The sequence below is a fragment of the Squalius cephalus genome (genome assembly GCF_949319135.1).
Source record: "Squalius cephalus genome assembly, chromosome: 24".
NCBI lineage: Eukaryota > Metazoa > Chordata > Actinopteri > Cypriniformes > Leuciscidae > Squalius > Squalius cephalus.
In genome coordinates this window covers 9,133,397-9,155,556 of record NC_137145.1, presented here as the reverse complement: position 1 = coordinate 9,155,556, position 22,160 = coordinate 9,133,397, and the positions used below count along the sequence as shown (strand labels likewise).

The window sequence follows — 22,160 nt, the reverse complement described above, 5'->3', positions numbered from 1 at the left end:
AGTAAAAATATTTGTTTTGTAGACTAATTGTTTATTTGTTTTATATATATATATATATATATATATATATATATATATATATATATATATATATATATATTAGGGCTGTGAAAAGATTAATCGCGATTAATCACATCCAAAATAAAAGTTTGTGTTTACATAATACATGTGTGTGTACTGTGTATCATTATTTTGTATATATAAATACACACACATGCATGTATTTATTTAAGAAATATTTGCATGTATATACTGTATATATTTAAATATAATTTATATTATATATAAATATAAATATTTGTATATATAAATAACACATTTTTCTTAAATATATACATGCAAGTGTGTGTATTTATATATACAAAATAATGATACACAGTACACACACATTTATTATGTAAACACAAACTTTTATTTTGGATGCAATTAATCGCGATTAATCTTTTCACAGCCCTAATATATATATATATATATATATATATATATGTATATATACACTTTTTTTTGTGCTTATTCTCCAATTATTTCAGGATGACAGCTGAATGATTGATGCTCTTCAGATGCTTTATAAGTAATTGTACATAAAGTTGTGACTCTATTTGAATATTCTATTTTTGAGCATATTAAGGCAATGCTTCCCTGCAAAGTAATTATTTTACTAGTAGTGACACAAGAGGTTCAATATGTGATCTTCAGTGCTGAAGAACAGCAGCATCTTTCAGGGAAAAGAAAGTGTGAGGCAATTACAGAACATCTTTCATCTCAAGATTAACACACCTCACTAGACAGAAGAGCTCTCAGAAGGGTTCAGAGAGAGAGAGAGAGAGAGAGAGAGAGAGAGAGAGAGAGAGAGAGCAAGAGAGTGAGCTGTATAATGACAGCCAGCACTTCAGGCCTAAAAATCTCAACAAATGCTTATGATCAGAAATAAACTGTAATCAGAAACAGTCCTCATTCACCACTGTGAGGAAGTGAGTCATTTAAATGTCATTCAGACACAAAGATTCTTAAAAGCATGTCTAATAAAAAGTCCAGTTTGATCAAAAACAGTAATTATGGGAATGTCAGGGACTGTTGTTGACCAATCTTTGGTTATTAAATGCTTCATGCCATTCAAACAGCATGTGCTCCCTCAGATTTTTGAGCCAAGTGGATTTTAAACTTCTAAAATCCCCAAAAAATTGTTGCTTGATTGATAAAAAAAGAAAGCAAAAAAGAAAATAATGTACCTTTATAAAGATCATCAAGTCTAAATGGAGAACTTGAATAACCTATTTTCTGTGGAATATGAAAGTTAGTTATTATCAAAATGTCAAATCTGTTCTTTTCCATACATTGAAAAATGCTTGGTAATCACTGGCTGGACAGTCTAATTGTAATAATATTTTTAAAAATGTAGGAGAGTTTTCACACTTTTTCCACCAGTGAATATTTCTCAGGGTATAGGTTTATTGTTGAAAGTCAAATTTCTGTATAGGAACATACCTTAAAGTCTTGGCTACAAAAAAAGAAGAAGCTATTGAGCATTTCCTATCACTGCAAATGTTGGCATCTTTCTGCTTGTCTTGTTGAGATATTTATAATATTTCAGGTGTGAAGGAAATCCTTTTGTTTTCCTGAAAAAAAATCTGCTTGTGCGACATCGCTGTGCTGAAAACAACATCTGGAGTTGTGTTTTATCTGTCAAGAAGTGCTTCCATTATTGAGACGTGTGAGGGAAACGCTGCACTGAACTGCTGTCAGATCATCTGTCTCTTTATAATCATTCCTACTGGATTACAGAAGCTCTCCACTGGGACGTTAACAATGTCTGGCTTGAGGAAAATTCAAACACAGATGTACAGACTCTTATACAAACACGCAAGTGCACTAATACCCTGATTCAGCTTCTTATAATTGTGTTTTTACTAAATAAGTCTTAGTTTTCATGACATGTGTTTTGAGAGCCTGAAAATGCAAACTTTTAAAAAAACTATAAACTATGAAAACTATACCATTATAGTCTCTGTGTAAAGTACATGTAGGCCCTACGTCATGTGCATGTGTATTACGTGTTCAGTCAGTAGCAATTTATTTTACAGTCCTGTTCCCCACGTACATACAATATGGGTAATAACTAGGTACTAACCTACCCCTAAACCTAACTTTGACCCTATTACCTGTAAGTACACGTACTGTAAAATAAAGTGCAACCGTTCAGTCTAGGCGTGTAGTGTTTCTTTACAAAGTGACATCGTCAACTACTGGCCTGCATTCATAATACAGTGTTTTTAATCGTTTTCGTGAATCCATGTGAATGGGGATAGTTTTGACAGCGTTGTCATCTGTACGCAAAAAACACAAAGAAAAAAAGAGAAAAATTCTGTTTTTAATACATTGTTGTTGTGTAAACGTACCTTTAAAGAGAAAGTTTGTCAAAAAATGTAACTTCTGTCATCATTTATTTACCCTCATGTTATTCCCAACTCATGAGTTTTTTTGATTTTCAACCCTAGCTCTCAAATCTCAAAATCATCCTTTTTGTGTTCCACATTAAGAAAAAAAATCATGTGGGGGTTTGGAACAACATGAAGGTGAGTAAATGAGGACAGCTTTTTATTTTTAAAATGCTTTGTGGTAACCAGAGACAATCATCACTGTATATTTCATAGAACCTCCTATACATCTCATGAACGGCTTCGAAACAAAGTCCTAAGCAGATTGTGAACCCCAGAAGAGCAGATACCTCTGAGACCTTCTGTTATTTCTGCGTTCAAACTGCATGAGATCGCGAGTGTATGTTTTACTCCCTAATTGGGCAACTAGATGACAGTGTGTTCTAACAGGATATAGCTTGGCGACACAATGAAGACAGTAAGAGATAAAAAGAACATCACTGACACTGACACAGGATTTGTAGACGGCTTCTGAAGACCAGCTCACTGTTAAACTCTCAGCAGGAGCTACAGCTCTGCTTTATTATTGGATGTAATCAGCCTGTATAGTGAGTTGCCAGTGAACATCGGTGGAAGGCTGAATGAAGATAATCAGTTGTGGATTGTAATAGTTTTGTTGGTGGAAAATGTTGTTAGAGGCCAGAAAGCTGTAATCTCCATTGGGCGCATCTGGGGATGTTTCTTTGTCTTATTGGTCCATTATCACAAACCAAGTCCAGCTGAAAACCAGCTTGGCCCAGCTGGGAGACCGGTTTAAAGTAACTACGACTAGTAAACCAGCTTAGGCTTAACCAGGTTTATTCAGAAGGATATAGCATGAGCCATTTAGTAAATATTGTAACTGCACCATCTGCCATTCTTCACTGACAGCCATTAAAGTTATGAAATATAACAAGTGGTGTTATCTTTAACTAAAAATAAAATTAAAAATAGTTTATATTTTATAATAAAATAAAATGTAAAGATTAGATGAAAAAAAAAGTGCCTTCACAACTAACTGAAATAAAATAAGTTATTTAAATTAAAGCTATATAGAAATATTTAAACCAATAAAAACTGAACTATAAAAATGATATAAAAGCACAACAAAACTAAAATTTAAATGTAAACATAAAAACATTGTGTTCTCCGAGAACATAAATCCCACAATAAATCTGGGTGCATAAACTGTTTTGAAGCCAAATGCATCATTTAATCCTCAAATCACCTTAAAATAGCTGTAAATCAAGCACTGACCGCACAATCTCTCTCCTATTAAGAACACGCAGAGCACATGTCAATCCAGAGTGAATCCCATTTATCAAGATGACACTTTCTGTAATGGAAGTGTGATCAGATCATTCCAGTGGCAATAAACAGCTGTTTTGCAAAGCCACACAATATCAGACCATCCAGTCAGATTAAACCAGAGGCTGTAGACAGACATTAATCTCTTAAAGAGGTAATTCAACCGTGCTTTATAGACTGTGGCATGGGAAGACTAATCCCAGTGCATTTCTGCAAATAAAACTACCTTTAAAGGCACAATACACCCTATCGACCTACTCCTCAATATGATACATGCACTAAGATCTATTTTAGATGACCCCCTCCCCTAATGGCACTTCAAAAAACCGCTTTACATGTCAATCAGGCGGTTTCTTCCTGTTTTGCCACAAGCCTAAAGTCAGGCTATGCTATACTCTCTGAAGTATCCAGCATGTTTTTTCCTGCCTGTGAGAATCCCGCACTGAGACATAGAGAGCGGTGAGGTGTTTAAATAGTCTGAAATTGCTTTTATTCGCTTTGGCAGGCAAGTGTCAGAGTGCAGCATGCTGCGAGTCAACATGTCTAAAAACATAAACGGGCAAAACAAAAGGTGCCCTATACCTGCCCGACGGACAAACGCAATATTAGAGCTGACACTGATGGATGAAACTCTCGGTTCTTAAAAGATAGAGAATGTTTGTAATTTGTTTTAGTCCCAGGATACAGAAGACAGTGACCCTGAGATTTGAAATGGACCTTTACAGATGAGAAATCATGCAGTTATTCCTATCTCCACTCATTCATCAAACCTTAGTGCACCTTTAACTTTCATCAAACCTTAGTGCACCTTTAACTAAACTATCTCAGCCGTAGCAGTTTCTGAATTCATTCTGTTGAATGTACTAATTTGTGTAAAATGACTGTAATTGATGCAATTATTTCTGTAGTGGACAGTGAACGAACTACTAAAATGACAATATCAAATCAATCGCACAAGCTCACCAGCACCATTGACCTTCCATTTACTGTTGGGAGTAATATCGAATGCACTTTTTAATTTTTGGAAGTCTTATCAAAATGTTAAGACATTTTACATTTTTATATAATCCTTGAATGAAGTAAAGCTATATATTATTTTTAATAAATTAATAAATTAAAATATGTATTTAACTTGCTGAATTAAGTATGCAATTTAATGAGACATGCGGCAATGTAGCATAATACTGTTTAAAACATTAATTGCTGCTTACTGCATACAGTTTCACATACTATTAAAAAGACACACATACACATTTACATACATACAAACAACTTCATTAAATTGGGCGGAGAACTTTTCAAGTTTAAATTCTATAATAAACCACTTTTGGGCATCAGCGATAGAGAGGGAAAGTTGACTTACTGTGCTCAGCGACAAACAAAGTAAAGCGTACTTGTGTAGGTGTTAGTGAACAGCATGTATCATTTATTGAGCTCATACATTAGCAGCTCTTCTCTGACACACAGCTTAGCTGGGCGGAAAAAGTGTCGTTATACCTGAACGCTCATGATTTAATTGTTGGCAGCTTGTGGAATGTATTAAAGCGTGGACGTTCAGACAGCTTTCCTCCCACATGGAGGAGAGGTCACTGCATTTCTGTCTTGCTGAAACCTGTTAAAAATGGGCTGTTTTCTGGACCTGAAAATGAAGGCTGATACATCATGTTTGTTAATAATATTAATATATATGGACAATATATAATAACAGACAATATATAATATTGTCTGTAATCTGTACTATGTCTTAGGATGAATGACACTTGTCAAAGGAAACTGAATTAAGATACAGGGTATGAACTTACTGTACATATGAAATTAACCAAATCACAATATGGTAATACTATCATTCATATATATGAATTGTAAAATGATTCAACCCCCATTGCAAATCAGGTTTATTGGCAACATTTACATACTTTCAGCTGTTTGCAATGAACAAATCAAACACAAGTAATTGAAATAGCTCAACACAATAAATGTTTCATGTAGTTTCCCCAAATTCAACTGAAAATGCAACTTTTAATGAATTCTGCAGTCTCAATTTTTCAACCCCTTCATGGCAAACATCTTTAGTACTTAGTAGAACACCCTTTTGCTGTTATGATCTGCTGCAAATTAGATATATAACCAGACACCAGCTTCTGGCAGCGTTTCTGAGGAATCTTAGCCCATTCCTCATGAGGCATGTGCCTCCTGTTCAGCAATATTCTTTGGTTTGTGTGCTTCAACCGCCGCCTTCAAGAATTCCTCCTAGGATTTCCTGATAGTAAAAATGAATCCATCTTGCCTTCCAAACGCTGCAGGTTTCCAGTGCCAGAGGATGCAAAGCAGCCCCAGAGCATCACCGAGCCCCACCATGCTGAACTGTAGACAGTGTGTTATTTTCAGCAAATGCTTCATTCTTCTTCCTCCAGACATACCACTGATCCATAGGGCTGAAAAGTTTCAGTTTTGCTTCATTGCTTCACAGAACAGAATCCCAAAACTTCTGTGGCTTATTTATATGATTTTTTAGCACTTTTCATGTGCTTTTGGGTCAGTAGTGGTGTACGTCTTGGAGTTCTGGCATGGAAACCGCATGCGTTTAGTACACGCCTTACTGTGCGAACTGAAACCTCAGTCACTGTTGCCACCAAGTCCGTCCGGGTAGTGTAACCACTGTTCCTTTAACTTTAAACTTGCAAACTATGCTTCCAACGGTGTCTCAAGGAACATTTTGTGCCTTTTTGTATCCTGTTCCCTGTTTGTGAAGGGTGATAATATCTTCTCTATACTTTTTGGACCATTCTGTTGACTTAGCCATATTTCTAACATGCAGTCAAACGAGACACTCAACAAACCTAGCTAGTTCATATATTTCATGTGTTCTAGGTCAGGCACACCTGGTGCAACTAATGAAGCCCTTGATTAGTTGCATCAGGTGTGCTTGAGACAACACCTGTTTTGCAGATTTGTGCTGTTGTGAGGGATTCTATTCAGGGAGTTGAATAATTTTTAGACAACAGAAGTCATTGAAAGTTAAATTTTCAGTGGAATTTGGAGAAACCACTTGAAACAGTTGTTGTGTTGAGCTGTTTGATTTGTTCATTGCAAACAGCTGAAAGTCTGTACATTTTGCCAATACACCTGATTTGTGAATAATTTTGATTACAACTGTGTATATATTTTATGTTGGTATATTATGTTATCTCAAGTGTTTGAAGACATTACAGACCATTCCAAATTACAAAAGTTGTAACTGAACTTCTACAAATATCCCTGGCTGATTGTGTATAGGGAGCACTGAACGAACACTACATATGGACCCTGAGGAGTGGAACACAGAGCTGCAGACAAACTTCTAGGGCTTATTGACAACAAACAACTTATTTCATCAAAGAGATAAACAACAAAACCCTTTCCTCTCTTTTAAGGCATATCTGCTCTCTCTGGATTTCATCAAACAGAGTTTGAATTAAGCGGTGCATCCGTTCAAATCAAATCTAGTTCTATGATTAGTACAGCATCACTGCATGTACGATATCAAAAGAAAATTCACCAAGATGAAAAGCTCTGTGTTTTCAAACTGCACCAGGCTCCTGTAGGTTTAGTGAGGCTGATTCTTTAGGAGGCTATCCCATGACAGTTTGCTCAGAAGGAGGGAACATGCCCAAGAAAATAATAATGATATTATCCACCTCCTGAGGAATGCTGTTAATCCAGAGGAACGTCGTTATAAGATCAGAAATAGTCTGCACACTCTAAATAATGGATAGGTTTTTTATTCACCTCTCCCTTTCTGTATCTCTCTCCCCATTTACCTTTCTCTCTTTTTGTCCTCTTATGATGTAAAACATCACTTTCCCACTGTTTTTACAGTGAGATTAAACAGCAAAGCATTGTGGGTAATAAAACAAAAGATGATCACCAGCGATATTATAGCAAAGATTATACATTTTATGAAACAGTATTAAAATATATAATATAAATTAATATAATACATAATTTTTATATATATATATATATATATATATTAATATAATACATCATTTATTTATATATATATATATATATATATATATATATATATATATATATATATATATATATATATATGTATTATATTAATTTATTATATTAATTTATTATATTTAAATTATATTTGAAATATGTTATTATACAGCATTATACATTCGTACTCATTCAAAAGTGGGAGACCGGAAATGCTAATTCATGCCAATTTTGCTGTGGTACAAAGTTATATATTATATATATTACATATTCATGACCAATAGAAGATCATTACATCTCAGGTTAACTGAGTAAGAATTCCAAGACTACAAACTTTAAAGCTGCATGTTTGCAGCATTGCAGGAAAGTGGAGTAGATTGTATATCTTTGCATTTATTATTATTTGTTATAATGTTGAATTTATGTTTTTTAAAAAAAGGACATATCTTGTCCATTGCTGTGAATTCTGTATGCTCAGCACCCCTTTAAAGGGACTTTCCTTATACAAACACAATATCTGAATCAACATTTACTCATTTATCCATAAATTAAAATAAATTCTAGGTTTCTTGTGATCAGTAGTGTCTCTACAAGTGGAAAGAAGAGTTACACAGAAGATCTTTATTTATCTTTCTAACACAGAGACGGATGTGCGAATATACTCAGAGGATTGTGAAATAAAATCTCACAGGCAGCCTCACAGTAAGACACTTTCATTCTGCACCAAACTCTTCAGAAAACACTTGATCAAAGTGACAGGAGAGAGAGAGAAAAAGAGAAAGCATAATTCATGCTATTTGAAAGAACAAAGGCCTGCGAGGAAATGACAGCTTGTCAGAAAAAAATAAAGCCACGGTAGAGAAGAGACAACAACACGAGGCATAAAAGCAAACAAACAGAGGTAAAGTAAACAGACTTTGGTTTATCTGTGCGCTCACATATGCCTTTTTTATTTCTTACATTTCTTGGAGTAAATTATCATGCAGTCTATGGGCTTTCAGTATGGAGAGATGGATGTGTACAGTGATTATTAACCGTGTTTATATTATTATATATATATAGGATTACATTGCATAAGTATTCATACCCTTTTTGGGACACTTGAAATTTATCTCAAGAGCATTCCAGTTACACTGGATTATCTTTGGGATGTTTCTACACTTTAATTGGAGTTAACCAGTGGAAAATCCAATTGAAAGGACATGAATTGGAAAGACACACCTCTCAATAACATGTCTAACAGCTGAAAGTGCAAATAAGAGCAAAAACCAAGTCATGAGGTCAAAGGAACTGCCTGTAGAGGACCCAGATCTAGGGAAGACTACAAAAATAATTCTTCTGCAGTGAATGTTCACAGAAGCATGTAGCCTTCATAATCCTTCATGGAAGAACTTTGGAACAACCAGGTCTCTTCCTAGAGCTGGTCTTCTGGCCAAACTGAGCAACAGATGGAGAAGGGCCCTGGTTACAATGGTGACCAAGAAGCTGATGGTCATTCTGGTTGAGTTCCATGATCACATATGGAGATGGGAGAAATTGTATCATCACTTACTCACTCTCAAGTTGTTCCAAACCTGTATGAGTTTTGTTCTTCTGCTGAACACAAAAGATATTTTGAAGAATGTTGATAACCAGAGAGTTGATGACTTCCATAGTAAGAAAAAAAATACTATGGAAGTCAATGGCTACTGTGTCAACTCTCTGGTTACTGACATTCTTTAAAATATCTTCTATTGAGAAGAAAAGCCTGAGTTAAACCCTGGTATTCTGCTCTTTTTTTATTCTGTCTGCTTCTCTCTTCTGAGAAGACAGTCCTGATAGACATCTGTGATTGACAGGCAGGTTTTATTGCAAAGGAAAGGTCAAGGTTGCTAAAAACTTAGAGAGAGGGGCTGATTAGATGCTCTGTGATGAGCTCAGAAGTCACCCAGAAGCCTTTGCACAATATCTGCCCGTCTCCCATCAACCTAGAGCGTAAAATCAAGCAAAAATGTGTGAAGTTAATACCTTATATAAATACAAGCCTATATTAGGTATAGGCTAATATTAGGTATAGGCTCAACTGAGTTGAGTTTTGATACTGTGACATTCTTTACTGTGTTTGTATGTTTTTGTTTGTGTATCCTGACATTGTTAAGCATTTTGGTCAACTGTGGTTGTTTTTAAATGTGCTATACAAATACATTTGAACTTAATTATATTTGTAATTAATTATCTCATAATTATATTTTATACATAATTATATCACTATTTCATTTTGTTTATTTCTCTTGAATTAACGAATGTTCTGCACATTCTGGGTCAGGTTTTGCTTAGATGGGAAAATAGCTTAATAAATATACATATAAAATAATATGCTAATGAAAATGTTAAAATGCAATATGGTTTCTGTAAGCAAGGGAATATAAAATATTAGGGAATATTAAATATTATTAGATTAGTATAAAAACAATAGAAGTAAATAGAGTCCCCGCACCATAATTTTCGGGTACATTAGGGTTATGGATATAGGAAAGAAAAATACAAAGATTATACCTCCTTAATGTATCAACTGGTTCTAGAAAACAATGCAATAAAATAGAGAGCAAAATGTTTTTTTCTCCTGAGAAAAGACCCTAAAAACTTCATGTGTTACAGAATCTCAAAATGTGCTGCGATCAAAAATCTGAACGTTTAAACCAAGTGATCTGAGTGATTCGTATACATTTTATATTCTCCATGCAAACAATTTAATTTATTTATCCTAAGGAATTTTACGAGAAACATCTGAGACAGCAAGTCATGGACTGACAGAAAGAAAGGAAGAGAGAGAAATGCGTGATGCTAATGGTATAGACTGGATTCCCCTTGTGTCTTGTTAACTTCTCAAGTTTTGCACTGTTTATTTCGAAGCTTCCGCTGGGTGCCGCTTCTCCAGCAAATTACCATGGAAACAACTTTTAGATTCGTCCCACTGGATATTTTCAATTTATGCAATGAATGATGAGTAATGAATATACAGGTTTTTCCCTGGCTGTCTGTCTACTCTAGGTCAACACAGAGGACTTTTTAAGTGTATGAATATGTAACAGGGTGAGAGATATTGCTCTGCTCTGACTGGAAAAACACACAGACACGGGGCAACAGAGCAGCGAGACGTGCGCTGTATGAAACTGACTTCTTAACACCATGGATTGTTTCACAAGCAACAACAGACCTCTGAAGATCTCTCGGAATGTCTAGACTTAATCTGAGTGTAGCAGTACATTTCATAACACTCCCTGAACTTGGAGAATCGAGAATACTTTGTTTGTTTCCAGGTCAGATGTATTCGAAGTGGAATAAAGATGCTTTCAAGCATGAAAAACTCTTTTTCAGCTCATGAGTGCCATGAAAAACAGAAGCAAGCAAGTTGATTTGGCCTTGTTGTTTAAGATATTCTTGCACTTTCCTCTGAAAACAAATGGAAGCTATTAGCACTTTTTTTTTTTTTTTTACTTTTTGCTAAATACTGTGCAGTACATAAAATACAGATACAAACAAAAATCACACTCTAGCATGGTTTCAAAGTTAGATGTCTACAAAGCATTTTAAAACTGTCCTAAAAAGGTAGGTAGCATAATTATCCTGCCTTCTAAGAAATCTTCTTTCATCATCTTATGTAGTCTTATGTATTTCTACAGGATTTCCAGGAGACGTGTGTCACGTTCTTTAACCGTCCACCTGGAAACAGATGCCGTGATGCCAAACCCCCTTATGGAAGAAGCAAGCTGTTGTTTACAACTGTGACAATGATGATCAACTAAACACTGTTTTTTTCAAAAGTATGTGAAGTATGTAAACTTCGCAGCATAGTCTCTTTAAAATGTCCAAGAGTGACAAAACGAACTGTGATTGGCTGCTTTACATGTCAGTCAGGCAGCCATTGAGCTGCTATGGAGTCAGTTTGCAGGTCTGGCTACGTGAGACTTTAGTGTGATAACCCCAGCTATGATTGGCAGCACTGACTGTGGCTCCGACCTGTTCTCTAATCAGCTTCTCTTGTGTGTATAATCAGTCAAGCCTAGGAGAACTGTGAACAGATCCAGGATAGCAGTTCCCTGTAGGAGTCCTGATGTATTAACCTTACACCTCTAATGACCAATTCACACTCTGACAGAGCAGACCAGGCACCACTTTAACTATTTGATCTCATTTGTGTTAGAGCTGTTATGCAAGATGAATGAACTGTGGGAACACTAATAGAATTGTCAACCACACAGGCCATGTTTCTTGTGGGTTTACTGGATTTAAGGTTTGCTCACATCAAGAGCTAAATGAAAACGCACAGTGAATAGCAAAGCAAAAAGCTATTCACACAAAGGGTCAAACCCATGTCGGTATAATGCATCTTTCAGATTTTTTTCAATGTTTAGTGGAAGTTGAGATTTCAAATTCCTGCAAAGCACTACTTTAAATTGAACAAATTAAGTTTCATAAATTAAATTTTATTAAAAAAATTCTCATTCATGTCAAATGCATCAAACGCTATAATAACAAAAAAAATCTATTTAAAAAAACTTTCCTTTATAATGTCTAAACCTCACCATGGAAGTGATTTCATATTTCATGTTTAGTTGTAAGACACCCATTATTGACAGCATGTGTTGCAAATGAATGATTGTTTGTGTGTCTGTCTGTTTAAGTAGTGTGTATGTGTTTGTACTGAGCTCACTATTCTCCTTTAAAAACACTGATTTTTCTTTTCTGTTTAGGAAGAGAGAGGACGGGGTGGTGCGAACAGTTCTGTCGGCATGGCAGATCCGAAGATACGTCTCCCGTAGCAACGGAAGAGCTTTAAAGTCCAACTGTGGCTTTGTCACCTTGTCAAATCACCGCAAAGTAAACAGCACAACACCTAAACAACCTCACAAACAGCAGCCACGGCTAAATCACAGTTCCTCAACTGGAGTAATTACTGCAATTAAATGGGCGTAATTACTTTTAGCACAGATATCTCTTAACATCTTATACGCCCCTTGAGATTTTGATTGGTAAGTCCTCTTTTATTGTATCTGGTGTCAGAATTTCAGAGCCAAAAGGAGGGTGTCAAACCTAAGGGCTAGACAAAGTCACTAGTATGATCATAAAGACTCACACACCTTTATCTAGATATCTACATAGTATAACCAACAGTCTGTTGACTATCTGACGCATATTGCATACAAAAAGGCCAAGTGTTTTCTCAAAAAAGCAAGCTCTGCCCTGATTGGCTGGCTAAAGCAGTCTCCAGGAGTGGAGGGTCTATTGGTTTTTATCAGTTCAACTTTACATATTCCTCAGATCTGAAAGTAATTCAAGTTTGATGCGCTTAAACTGATAACAAGAAAAAATGCAATCAGTTATCTGCGTTTCTGCCTCTGAAGGAGGAACGCAGGGAGAAAAGTCTCAAAACCGAAGTGCAACAGTGCATTTATTACAGCATGACAGATGCAGTCTCTGATGCAGAATTCAAATACTCTGGGATTCGATCTCAGCAGCCGTTTCAAATACAGTGGCATCTGAACGCTGCAACAGAGAGATGCCATGAAACCTCCGTTTGTCCTGGAGCCTTTGAGAGCCAGTGTCCTCTGCTCTGATCCTGACAAAACACAGAGCCTCTTATTTAATAAATGTGCTCAAGGATCTACAGACATCTTTCCCTGTCACTTATTTAAAGACACTGGGCAGTGGTGTTATACCTGACATCTCTCAGCATATATCAAATATGCAAATATCAGCATAAATGCAATTACATTTTCAAATAATTACACAAACTCCAGACACTTGACCCCCAATTTTAAATCACTTAAAGGGCCCCATTATGTTTTTTTTTTTAAATATTACCTTTCACACAATTTGTAATATATATATATGGAAATGTCCGGCAATCCATGTTTTCACTGTTATAGGGGGAGCTATTATGCATCTTCTGAAATAGTACAGAATCTCTGGTTCAAAACACAGCCGAAGAAGAAACTGAAACACACAAGCGATTGAAGCATGCGTGTAATTTAACGTGATAATCAGACATTAAACAGCATATAAATCGAAAGCCTAACGTTACTGAATGAAATGTCGACCCAGGACGAGGTATAAGAGTGTGAAGCTTTGGGGGTGTTGATGGACTCGATCTACTGCATCTATGTTCTGATCATCGTTCTGAATCTGATCCTAAAATAGTCTTTGACAAAAACACAATTTTTCCAGCCTTTTGTTTGAAATATTGCTTTTTTATGAAACTTAGCCACATTCAAGTGTTGATTAAAAAAAAAGAATGCATGAAGCTAGAATAAAATGGATTTTTGGTTAAAAGCAGAGGCTCTTTATTTTGATGTACGTATGTTCAGATATTCATACAATAAAATATTCTGGGGGCCCTGAAAGTTTTGTGAAAATTATCAAAAATGCTGATGCTGGCTGGCAACTTAAAAAAAACTCTGGCAGGGAAAGAGTTAAAGAACTTTTAAATGTATATTAGTGTATATAATAAGTATAAAAATTAATATCTAAATTGGAACGTAGTAGTATACTTAAAGTGCAAAAATAATATAAATAGTAAACTAAGTGTGATGTTATGTTCACTTAAAGAAAACTTACAAGTACTTGCAGTATAAAACTACTAAATTAGTAGTTTACTGAGAGTATAATTCAAAGTGTACTTTCATAAACTAAAAAATGTGCTACAAGTATTTAACAAGTATTTAGGTTCAACTATATTTGCAGTACAAATGAACTAAACTAGTTGTGTACTCAAAGTTTACTGCGGTTACCCTTAAGTAGCCTACTTAAAATAACTAAAATAAGTAATTTCACGGTCCAAAAAAAATAAAATAATACAAAATTGTAAATATAAATAATAATTTATTCATTAAAAATTGTCTGTATAAATAATAAATAAAACATATTATAAAAAATATTGCCCCTTAATATACATGCAACTAACCCTCAACCAAAACCTAATCCTACCCTAACCCTATTGTAAGTACATGTAGTTGCTAAATATTACTCAGTACTTAAATATATAATTACAATGTAACAATGACACCTTAAAATAAAGTGTAACCAAATATCCTTAGTGTTAGGTTAAGATGTACCCTGTTCTGCATTCTGAATCAGAGGCCGAGGAAACCATCAGGATACTAAATAATGAAATGTCACACATAATAAGAGAGGGATTAGGAGGCCAATGGACTTTTTGGCATTTTAAAAGTCAAAAAGTCAACTTGTAATCTTCCTCTTAAATATACCAATTTTATGGTTGTGTGGCTGCAGGTGCCTTGCATGTAAAGAGCATCAGCCTTGCGCTTTCAAGAGGATCAGCAAGTATTGATGCCTTAGAAGTCGATGTCACCGCCCTTTAGGCTGAAATAAAAACACTTGAAATCAATACAAGAACCATCACAGTGTGCTGATTGAATAAATGCCTTTTTGACACAAAAGGAAATGTGTGTGGCATACTTGAAGGGTTTTGTATGGTCACACAGTTAAAAGTTTACACATTATACTGTCTTTCCTTTATAATCTGCTGCTTTTCTTTATGAGAAATGGCCATCTCAGATCGGCCTGCCATTGCTTATGGTTCAAAACTGTACGCCACGAAGCAATGCAACCAACTTAACCTCCCATTTCTATTTGATGGATGAAAGGGAAGTAACATCAGCCATGATTTTGGTTAGGATGGCTATCTGCTGGTAGATTTCTGCTCTTTTCTGTGTAAATTAGAAACATGAAGTACATAAACCATCATCAGAGAAAAAGTTCTCACAGAAGAACCCAAAAGACTCATCTCGGCCCCACCTGCAGAGTTCAGACAACATGAGGATATTATGCCCGGTAAACATTGTTCGATTTTGGGCTGTTCGTGGCTCCTAACGGTGGTCTACGTCATACATTGTGAGAGGTTCAAAGACGTCCATTGTGACGATCTTGCGACCAAAGATAGCCTGCGATAATTTTCTGACAGTGTCAGAAGTTTAGCATGATCATCTCAATTGTGTGTTTGCTGCTACAATACGTTTACTGACTTCCGAATAAAAATGCTGCATGAAATGCCGTATTGATCAACATTGCATGGCGCTACTTTCACCAAGCTCCATTTACAAATGTCCTTTTTCCCTATAGCAGTGACCGCATACATATTCTCCTCTTTCGCTTACTCCTTTTTTTCAACGCACATAAAATCCACAATCGCCAAAGTGCGATTCATACATACATACATACATCTTCCGCGTATCCGGGGCCGGGTCGCAGGGGCAGCAGTCTAAGCAGAGATGCCCAGACTTCCCTCTCCCTTGACACTTCCTCCAGATCTTCCGGGGGGACACCGAGGCGTTCCCAGGCCAGCTGGGAGACATAGTCCCTCCAGCGTGTCCTAGGTCTTCCCCGGGGCCTCCTCCCGGAGGGACGCGCCCGGAACACCTTCCCGGGAAGGCGTCCAGGAGGCATCCGGAACAGATGCCCGAGCCACCTCAGCTGACCCCTCTCGATGTGGAGGAGCAGCGGCTCTACTCTGAGCTCCTCCCGAGTGACCGAGCTTCTCACCCTATCTCTAAGGGATCGCCCAGCCACCCTGCGGAGAAAGCTCATTTCGGCCGCCTGTATCCGGGATCTTGTCCTTTCGGGCATGACCCACAGCTCATGACCATAGGTGAGAGTAGGAACGTAGATTGACCGGTAAATCGAGAGCTTCGCCTTGCGGCTCAGCTCTTTCTTCACCACGACAGACCGGTACATCGACCGCATTACTGCAGAAGCTGCACCGATCCGTCTGTCAATCTCCCGTTCCATCCTTCCCTCACTCGTGAACAAGACCCCAAGATACTTGAACTCCTCCACTTGAGGCAGGAACTCTCCACCACCCTTTTCCGACTGAGAACCATGGCCTCGGATTTGGAGGTGCTGATTCTCATTTGTGGCGTCTTCTAGTTAAGAAGCCCCTCGGTGGCAAGGCACCGGGGGTGGATGAGATCCGCCCTGAGTACCTCAAGTCTCTGGATGTTGTGGGGCTGTCTTGGCTGACACGCCTCTGCAACATCGCGTGGAGGTCGGGGACAGTACCTTTGGGCTGGCAGACCGGGGTGGTGGTCCCTCTTTTTAAGAAGGGGGACCGGAGGGTGTGTTCCAACTACAGGGGGATCACACTTCTCAGCCTCTCCGGGAAAGTCTATGCCAGGGTACTGGAGAGGAGAATACGGCCGATAGTAGAACCTCGGATTCAGGAGGAACAGTGCAGTTTCCATCCCGGTTGTGGAACATTGGACCAGCTCTATACCCTCTACAGTGTGCTGGAGGGTTCATGGGAGTTTGCCCAACCAATCCACATGTGCTTTGTGGATTTAGAGAAGGCATTCGACCGTGTCTCTCGCGGCATCCTGTGGCGGGTGCTCTGGGAAAGTGCGATTCATCTTGCTCTATTTGTTTACCACTAGCGTATACTGATGATGTTCTATTCTTCTATTGTAACTTGCGTCGTAGCCTACGATTCAATAGGTGTCATCATCGCACAGTCTACATACAGTACATATCGTACCCATGTTTATTAGATCCATGTCGTACAGTGTGCTTTGTAATGATCTTATAGGATTGCTGAAACCTTAGTCTGCAGGTATTAGAGAGCATTCTGCCATAATGACTCATTTACAAGCCATAAACCAACAAAGCACCAGGCTAATTATGTCAACTAGCAGCTTCTGAATAGCCCTTGATCAAGCTCATCACCGGCAATCCAAAAAACAGGTGTTGAACATTTTTAAACCCTCCCCTGAAATCAGAGGTATGAAAGACAGAAATTGAAGCCCTCAGACTGTTCCCATGCTTCTGTTTTTGAATAGCCAGAATACAAAACCATGAATCTTCCACAGAATTATGAAAGTATCTGATTAGAAAGCTGCAACAAAAATGAATTCAGAAATAGACATTTGAATAGACCTAGTGCACACTTCAAAATGACTTCATTTACTTCTGCCTGCATAGAAACACATTTTCCTTCAGCTGCCTAAATGACTCATTCACTCTCAAATACTTCAAAATTTCATTCATAGCTCAAAAAGTCACAATGACATTAACTATTTACCACCTAAAACGTATTTTCAAATCATAAAACCATTAGGGGTGTCACAATATATCGCAATACAAAAATGCAACAATATGTATCGTGGATAGTGACAATCTGTATTGTGTATAGTTCATCCAAAATAAAAATGACAGATTTTTAGTGTCGGTACTGCATTAAACTATAATGTTGAATATAATGTGTAATAATGCAATGGGGGAATATTTGTGGGTCCTGATAATGCCAAATGTCTCAGTAGAAAGTGGCCTACAGAGTGCAAGCATATTCGTCTAAAACAATTCTGTATTTTCAGCTTCAGAATCATGAATATTTTTATTCTGGTGTCACCATTGTCCTGTGCATTGGGTTACCAGCACCAACTCCAAGCCTATTCATTTACACCCCATTGCAATACCAAATTTTGCATTTTAATCAACAGTAGGCTACATTCTTTGTTAATCTTTTATCATATGTCTTCTAGCCAAATAAATGTGATAAATATCAAAATGTGATTAAACATTTTGATTAAATTCCCCATGATTAAAAAACACAAAAATCTTGAAGACCAATCAGAAAATTACAGTATGTAATGTGCTTGCCTGCAAGTCAGAGAGATACACAAAAGTCACCGGAAGTTTCATTTTAATGCTACATTTGTAAACAGAAGCGTCAGTTTCTTAGTGATGTTTAGTGTACAGTAGATGTTTCTGCACTTTACAACAAAGAGCAAAGCAGCACTATAGAAAGGCAATGATATTTTATTTCCATTTATTTATTTATTTTAGTATTTAGACTATTGACCACCTCAGTTTTTTTGTTTATTTTGAAATACTATATATTTGTGCTTTCATTCAATGATTTCTTTAAAGCTTGCATAAATTAACATTAATAAAATTATAAAGTTCATTTGTGCAATTCCAACTGTCTCATTAAAATCTCATTGCAGAATTTGTACTTCTAAATCAAACACGAGCCCACAGGATAGTACAGGAGATATGCATCTCATTATCACAACACAACATATGGCTGACAAACATGCTGTGTCACTAACTTAAATATAAACAGCAACAATACGTACTGACTTATGAAGCAGCTTTATTATGAAAAGTGCCATCTGCAGTCTATCCGTATCTGTTAAAATGACCTGAATAAGCTGAGATCGAGTCTGTTATTAGACTCGAAGAAACAACACAACTCTGCTGGCTTCATAAACAGGTCTGTTCGGGACGGTGGTAATCTGATCTTCAGGATTATAGTGTCATTATCTTCTTCTGCAGAGACCCACAGCACAATCACTCTGTCCCGTTGTAACACTGCGCCGAAATTTGACTTGTGAAATGGTGCAAATTGAGGCTACTGATTCGATATAATATCTCGCAATAATATCGCAATATGTTACGGTTCGTCTCTCTCGAGCAACGCAATTTGCTACGGGCATCAAATATCTAAAATACTTTTTTAAACAAGTATATATATATACATACACACACACATATATATATATATATATATATATATATATATATATATATATATATATATATATATATATATATATATATATATATTATGACGCGATAATGAAAGTACTCGTTAACATTCAGTCTGAAACTAAGTGCTCGAGCTGCGTAGGCTACTGTTTCTATGGTCACTGCCACGCGATTTCTGTTCGCTAACGTCTATTTGTGTGTATTGAAAAAAAGTGAAAAATACGCGCTAAAACCAACGTTTAATATAACTTTTGTGGTTGCTGAAACTCAAAAAATATTAAGCCCAACATTTTGTTTTGACTTTTTCAAGTTATTCGCAGACGAACGCTCTGGGCGTTCAGAGTTTAAAGTTAGGCGTCTCGAGACCCGATTCCTGCGTTTTTTTTAGTTTTTTTTTTTAGTTTTTTTTTTTTAATAATGCATTTTCGCCTCAATGTGAACGGCCCCTGATTGCTCTTTCAACACTCTACAGATTAAGTTTTTGCGTGACAGCTTCGTGCAGTCCTGCGATATTTCTGTCAAAGTATAACACGTGATCAATGAACCTCTTAATATCGTCTCAGTTTATATGCTTTTGTAGGTAAATGGCAATCGTGGGGCGCTAACTAAGAAATCCTTTGCCAGTAAAGCCCCAGATAGCAGGTACAATCCCAGTCAATCGTGTGCCCGAGATGAATATCTAACTCTACTACATACAGCAGTATTAGTAGATTTAGGTAGTCTACTTAAAAATAAATACTCACCTTGACAACGCGTGTGAATCACTGAAAGACTCAGAAAGAGCAGCAGAAAGAGCCAGTTCGTTTGGAGCTCGATCCTTACGCACATTCTGAAACGACTCCGCAGAACACACTATAATTTGTCCTTGTGTTAAACAATCCAGCGAGAATGACTCGATTGTCAAATAAAATGTCCGTAAGGTCTAGTAAGCATATGGTCTACACTCGTGTTTCCCGGTGACTCGCGCAGAGAGAGAGAGCTCGACTCACGGGCTGTTATAAGCGGATTGCGCGGTGGAGGTTCAGGACCGCGGACAGCTCCAATCAACCTCAGCGCGCCTGGACACTTTGGACAGCAGCCTGGCGCTCATCCAGTAGCATTGGGTTTATTTAGAGCAGCAGCTTTTGTATGTGAGAGGAGAGGCAGAGGAAAATTACATCAGATGAATGAGGATGGACATATCATCCAAATGCAATGAGAACAAGTGCTAATATAAACTTATCCCTGGGGAATACAGACATTTAAAATGTGTGTGGGGGTGGGGGAACAGTGAGTATATGGGTTTTAGTGGGTAAAATAATTGCAACATTAAAAGAAAAACTTAATTGGGTTTTACATTTCAGAACACATAAAACATAAGAGGATGATGTTCACAATTATCACAATAAGTCCTTAAGATTTGATCACAGTATTGAATTAAGTTACAAAACGTAAATGTCATCCTCCTAACAGGTTTAATAACTTTTTCTTACACCTCTGAACATTAAAACAATACAAACACAATTTTATAAAGTAAAAAATTTTTTCAGACTAAAGTGCAAAAGAACTATAAAGAACAATAATAAAGAATCAGAACTTTCAGTCAATGTCTAGGGAATGTTTTAGTCAGATTAAAATAGAAAAATGTATAAGTGTAGACAAATGTTCTGAAGTTAGTTCTGACTTAATTCTGAGAAAATCATTTATTTGCAGATGCCACTTGGTTGAATATTTTGTTACATTTTAAGTGGGGGTTAAATGTCCAAATAGTTCTAGAGCTACTGTATATCTCCTATAACAAAAACAGCAATAAAAACTGAAGCAGCAACATCAGGGGCCAGTCGCATAAACATAGCTATTATGTATATGAACAACTAGCAGGGGTATCTTTTCGGTATCAAATTAGACCAATCTACATTTTTTATGTAACTGACTTTAATAAACAAAAGTTATGAGCAGTCTTAAAGAAAATAAATTTGATGACTAACTTGTAAGACTAGTCTTAGCAGTTTATGCAACTGGCCCCAGGCTCTTTTTTTATATACATCCTGTACTGTATATTTGGCCAGACAGTTATTTTTTTAATGCTTGTATCTCATTGCTTACAACCTCAGCCAGAGATTTCAGCTGCACAGCACTTCTGTCTGCTTAGCTAATGAAAATCACGGCCGTGAAATAGACTGACCAATGTGTTGAGGTAATGAAGCGATCATCATCATCTTCACGGGCTCTAAATTCATTTCGGATGGGTTGCTGACTAAACAGCCATTTAGATATTATTATTGAGAAGTTAATCTATAGCCTCCACTATCAGTAGAAAGATGTACTTTGCCCTTATCAATGACAGTATAGGGCCTGGCCATAATCAAACTGCGTTAGTAATTAGGAAAGAATTTGAATGAACCAATTTTAACAAAGAAACATAAAAATAGGTTATTATTACAATTATTTTCAATATATAAACAAACATATAATTAATCATGCAAAAAAAAAATGCTGGGTTGTTTCAAGGTCTTTGACCCAAACATGGGTTGAAACAACCCAGCATTTTTAAGTGTAATCATTACATATATATACAAAAATATACATTTTTACAATTGCTTATATATATATACTTTTTGTTTTTCTTGTTTAATTTGTGAGATTGAGGCATCTCTTAATGATACCTGTAATATATCATTTCGAAAGTGTCACTTTCAAAGATTAGTATTATACGGTTATGAAAGGTGAAATTCACATCCTAAATGTAGACCTACGTGTATCTGCCTGAGGGTTTGAAGACTGCTGTGAAAAGTGTGATTCAGGCACCAAGCCTTTCACAGCTGCCAGATATTTTTGTCTCAGTCTGCTGATGTCACGGCCTCCCTCTGTTCTGCTAAATGAGCCTTTCTCCCTGAAAACATTTCCACTCAGGACTGGACAGCTCTG

At 36.7% G+C, this 22,160-nt stretch overlaps 1 protein-coding gene across 1 annotated transcript in view; it reads right to left on the bottom strand.

Moving 5' to 3' along the window:
- Window positions 1–20,268, bottom strand: part of sez6a (seizure related 6 homolog a) — a 41,984-nt gene extending 21,716 nt beyond the window's left edge. Inside the window, exon 1 of the mRNA XM_079861412.1 lies at window positions 19,997–20,268. Within this exon, the coding sequence (XP_079717538.1) occupies window positions 19,997–20,081 (85 nt within the window). The 5' untranslated portion in view covers window positions 20,082–20,268. The remainder of the gene's footprint in view (window positions 1–19,996) is intronic.
- Window positions 20,269–22,160: the final 1,892 nt, after the last annotated feature.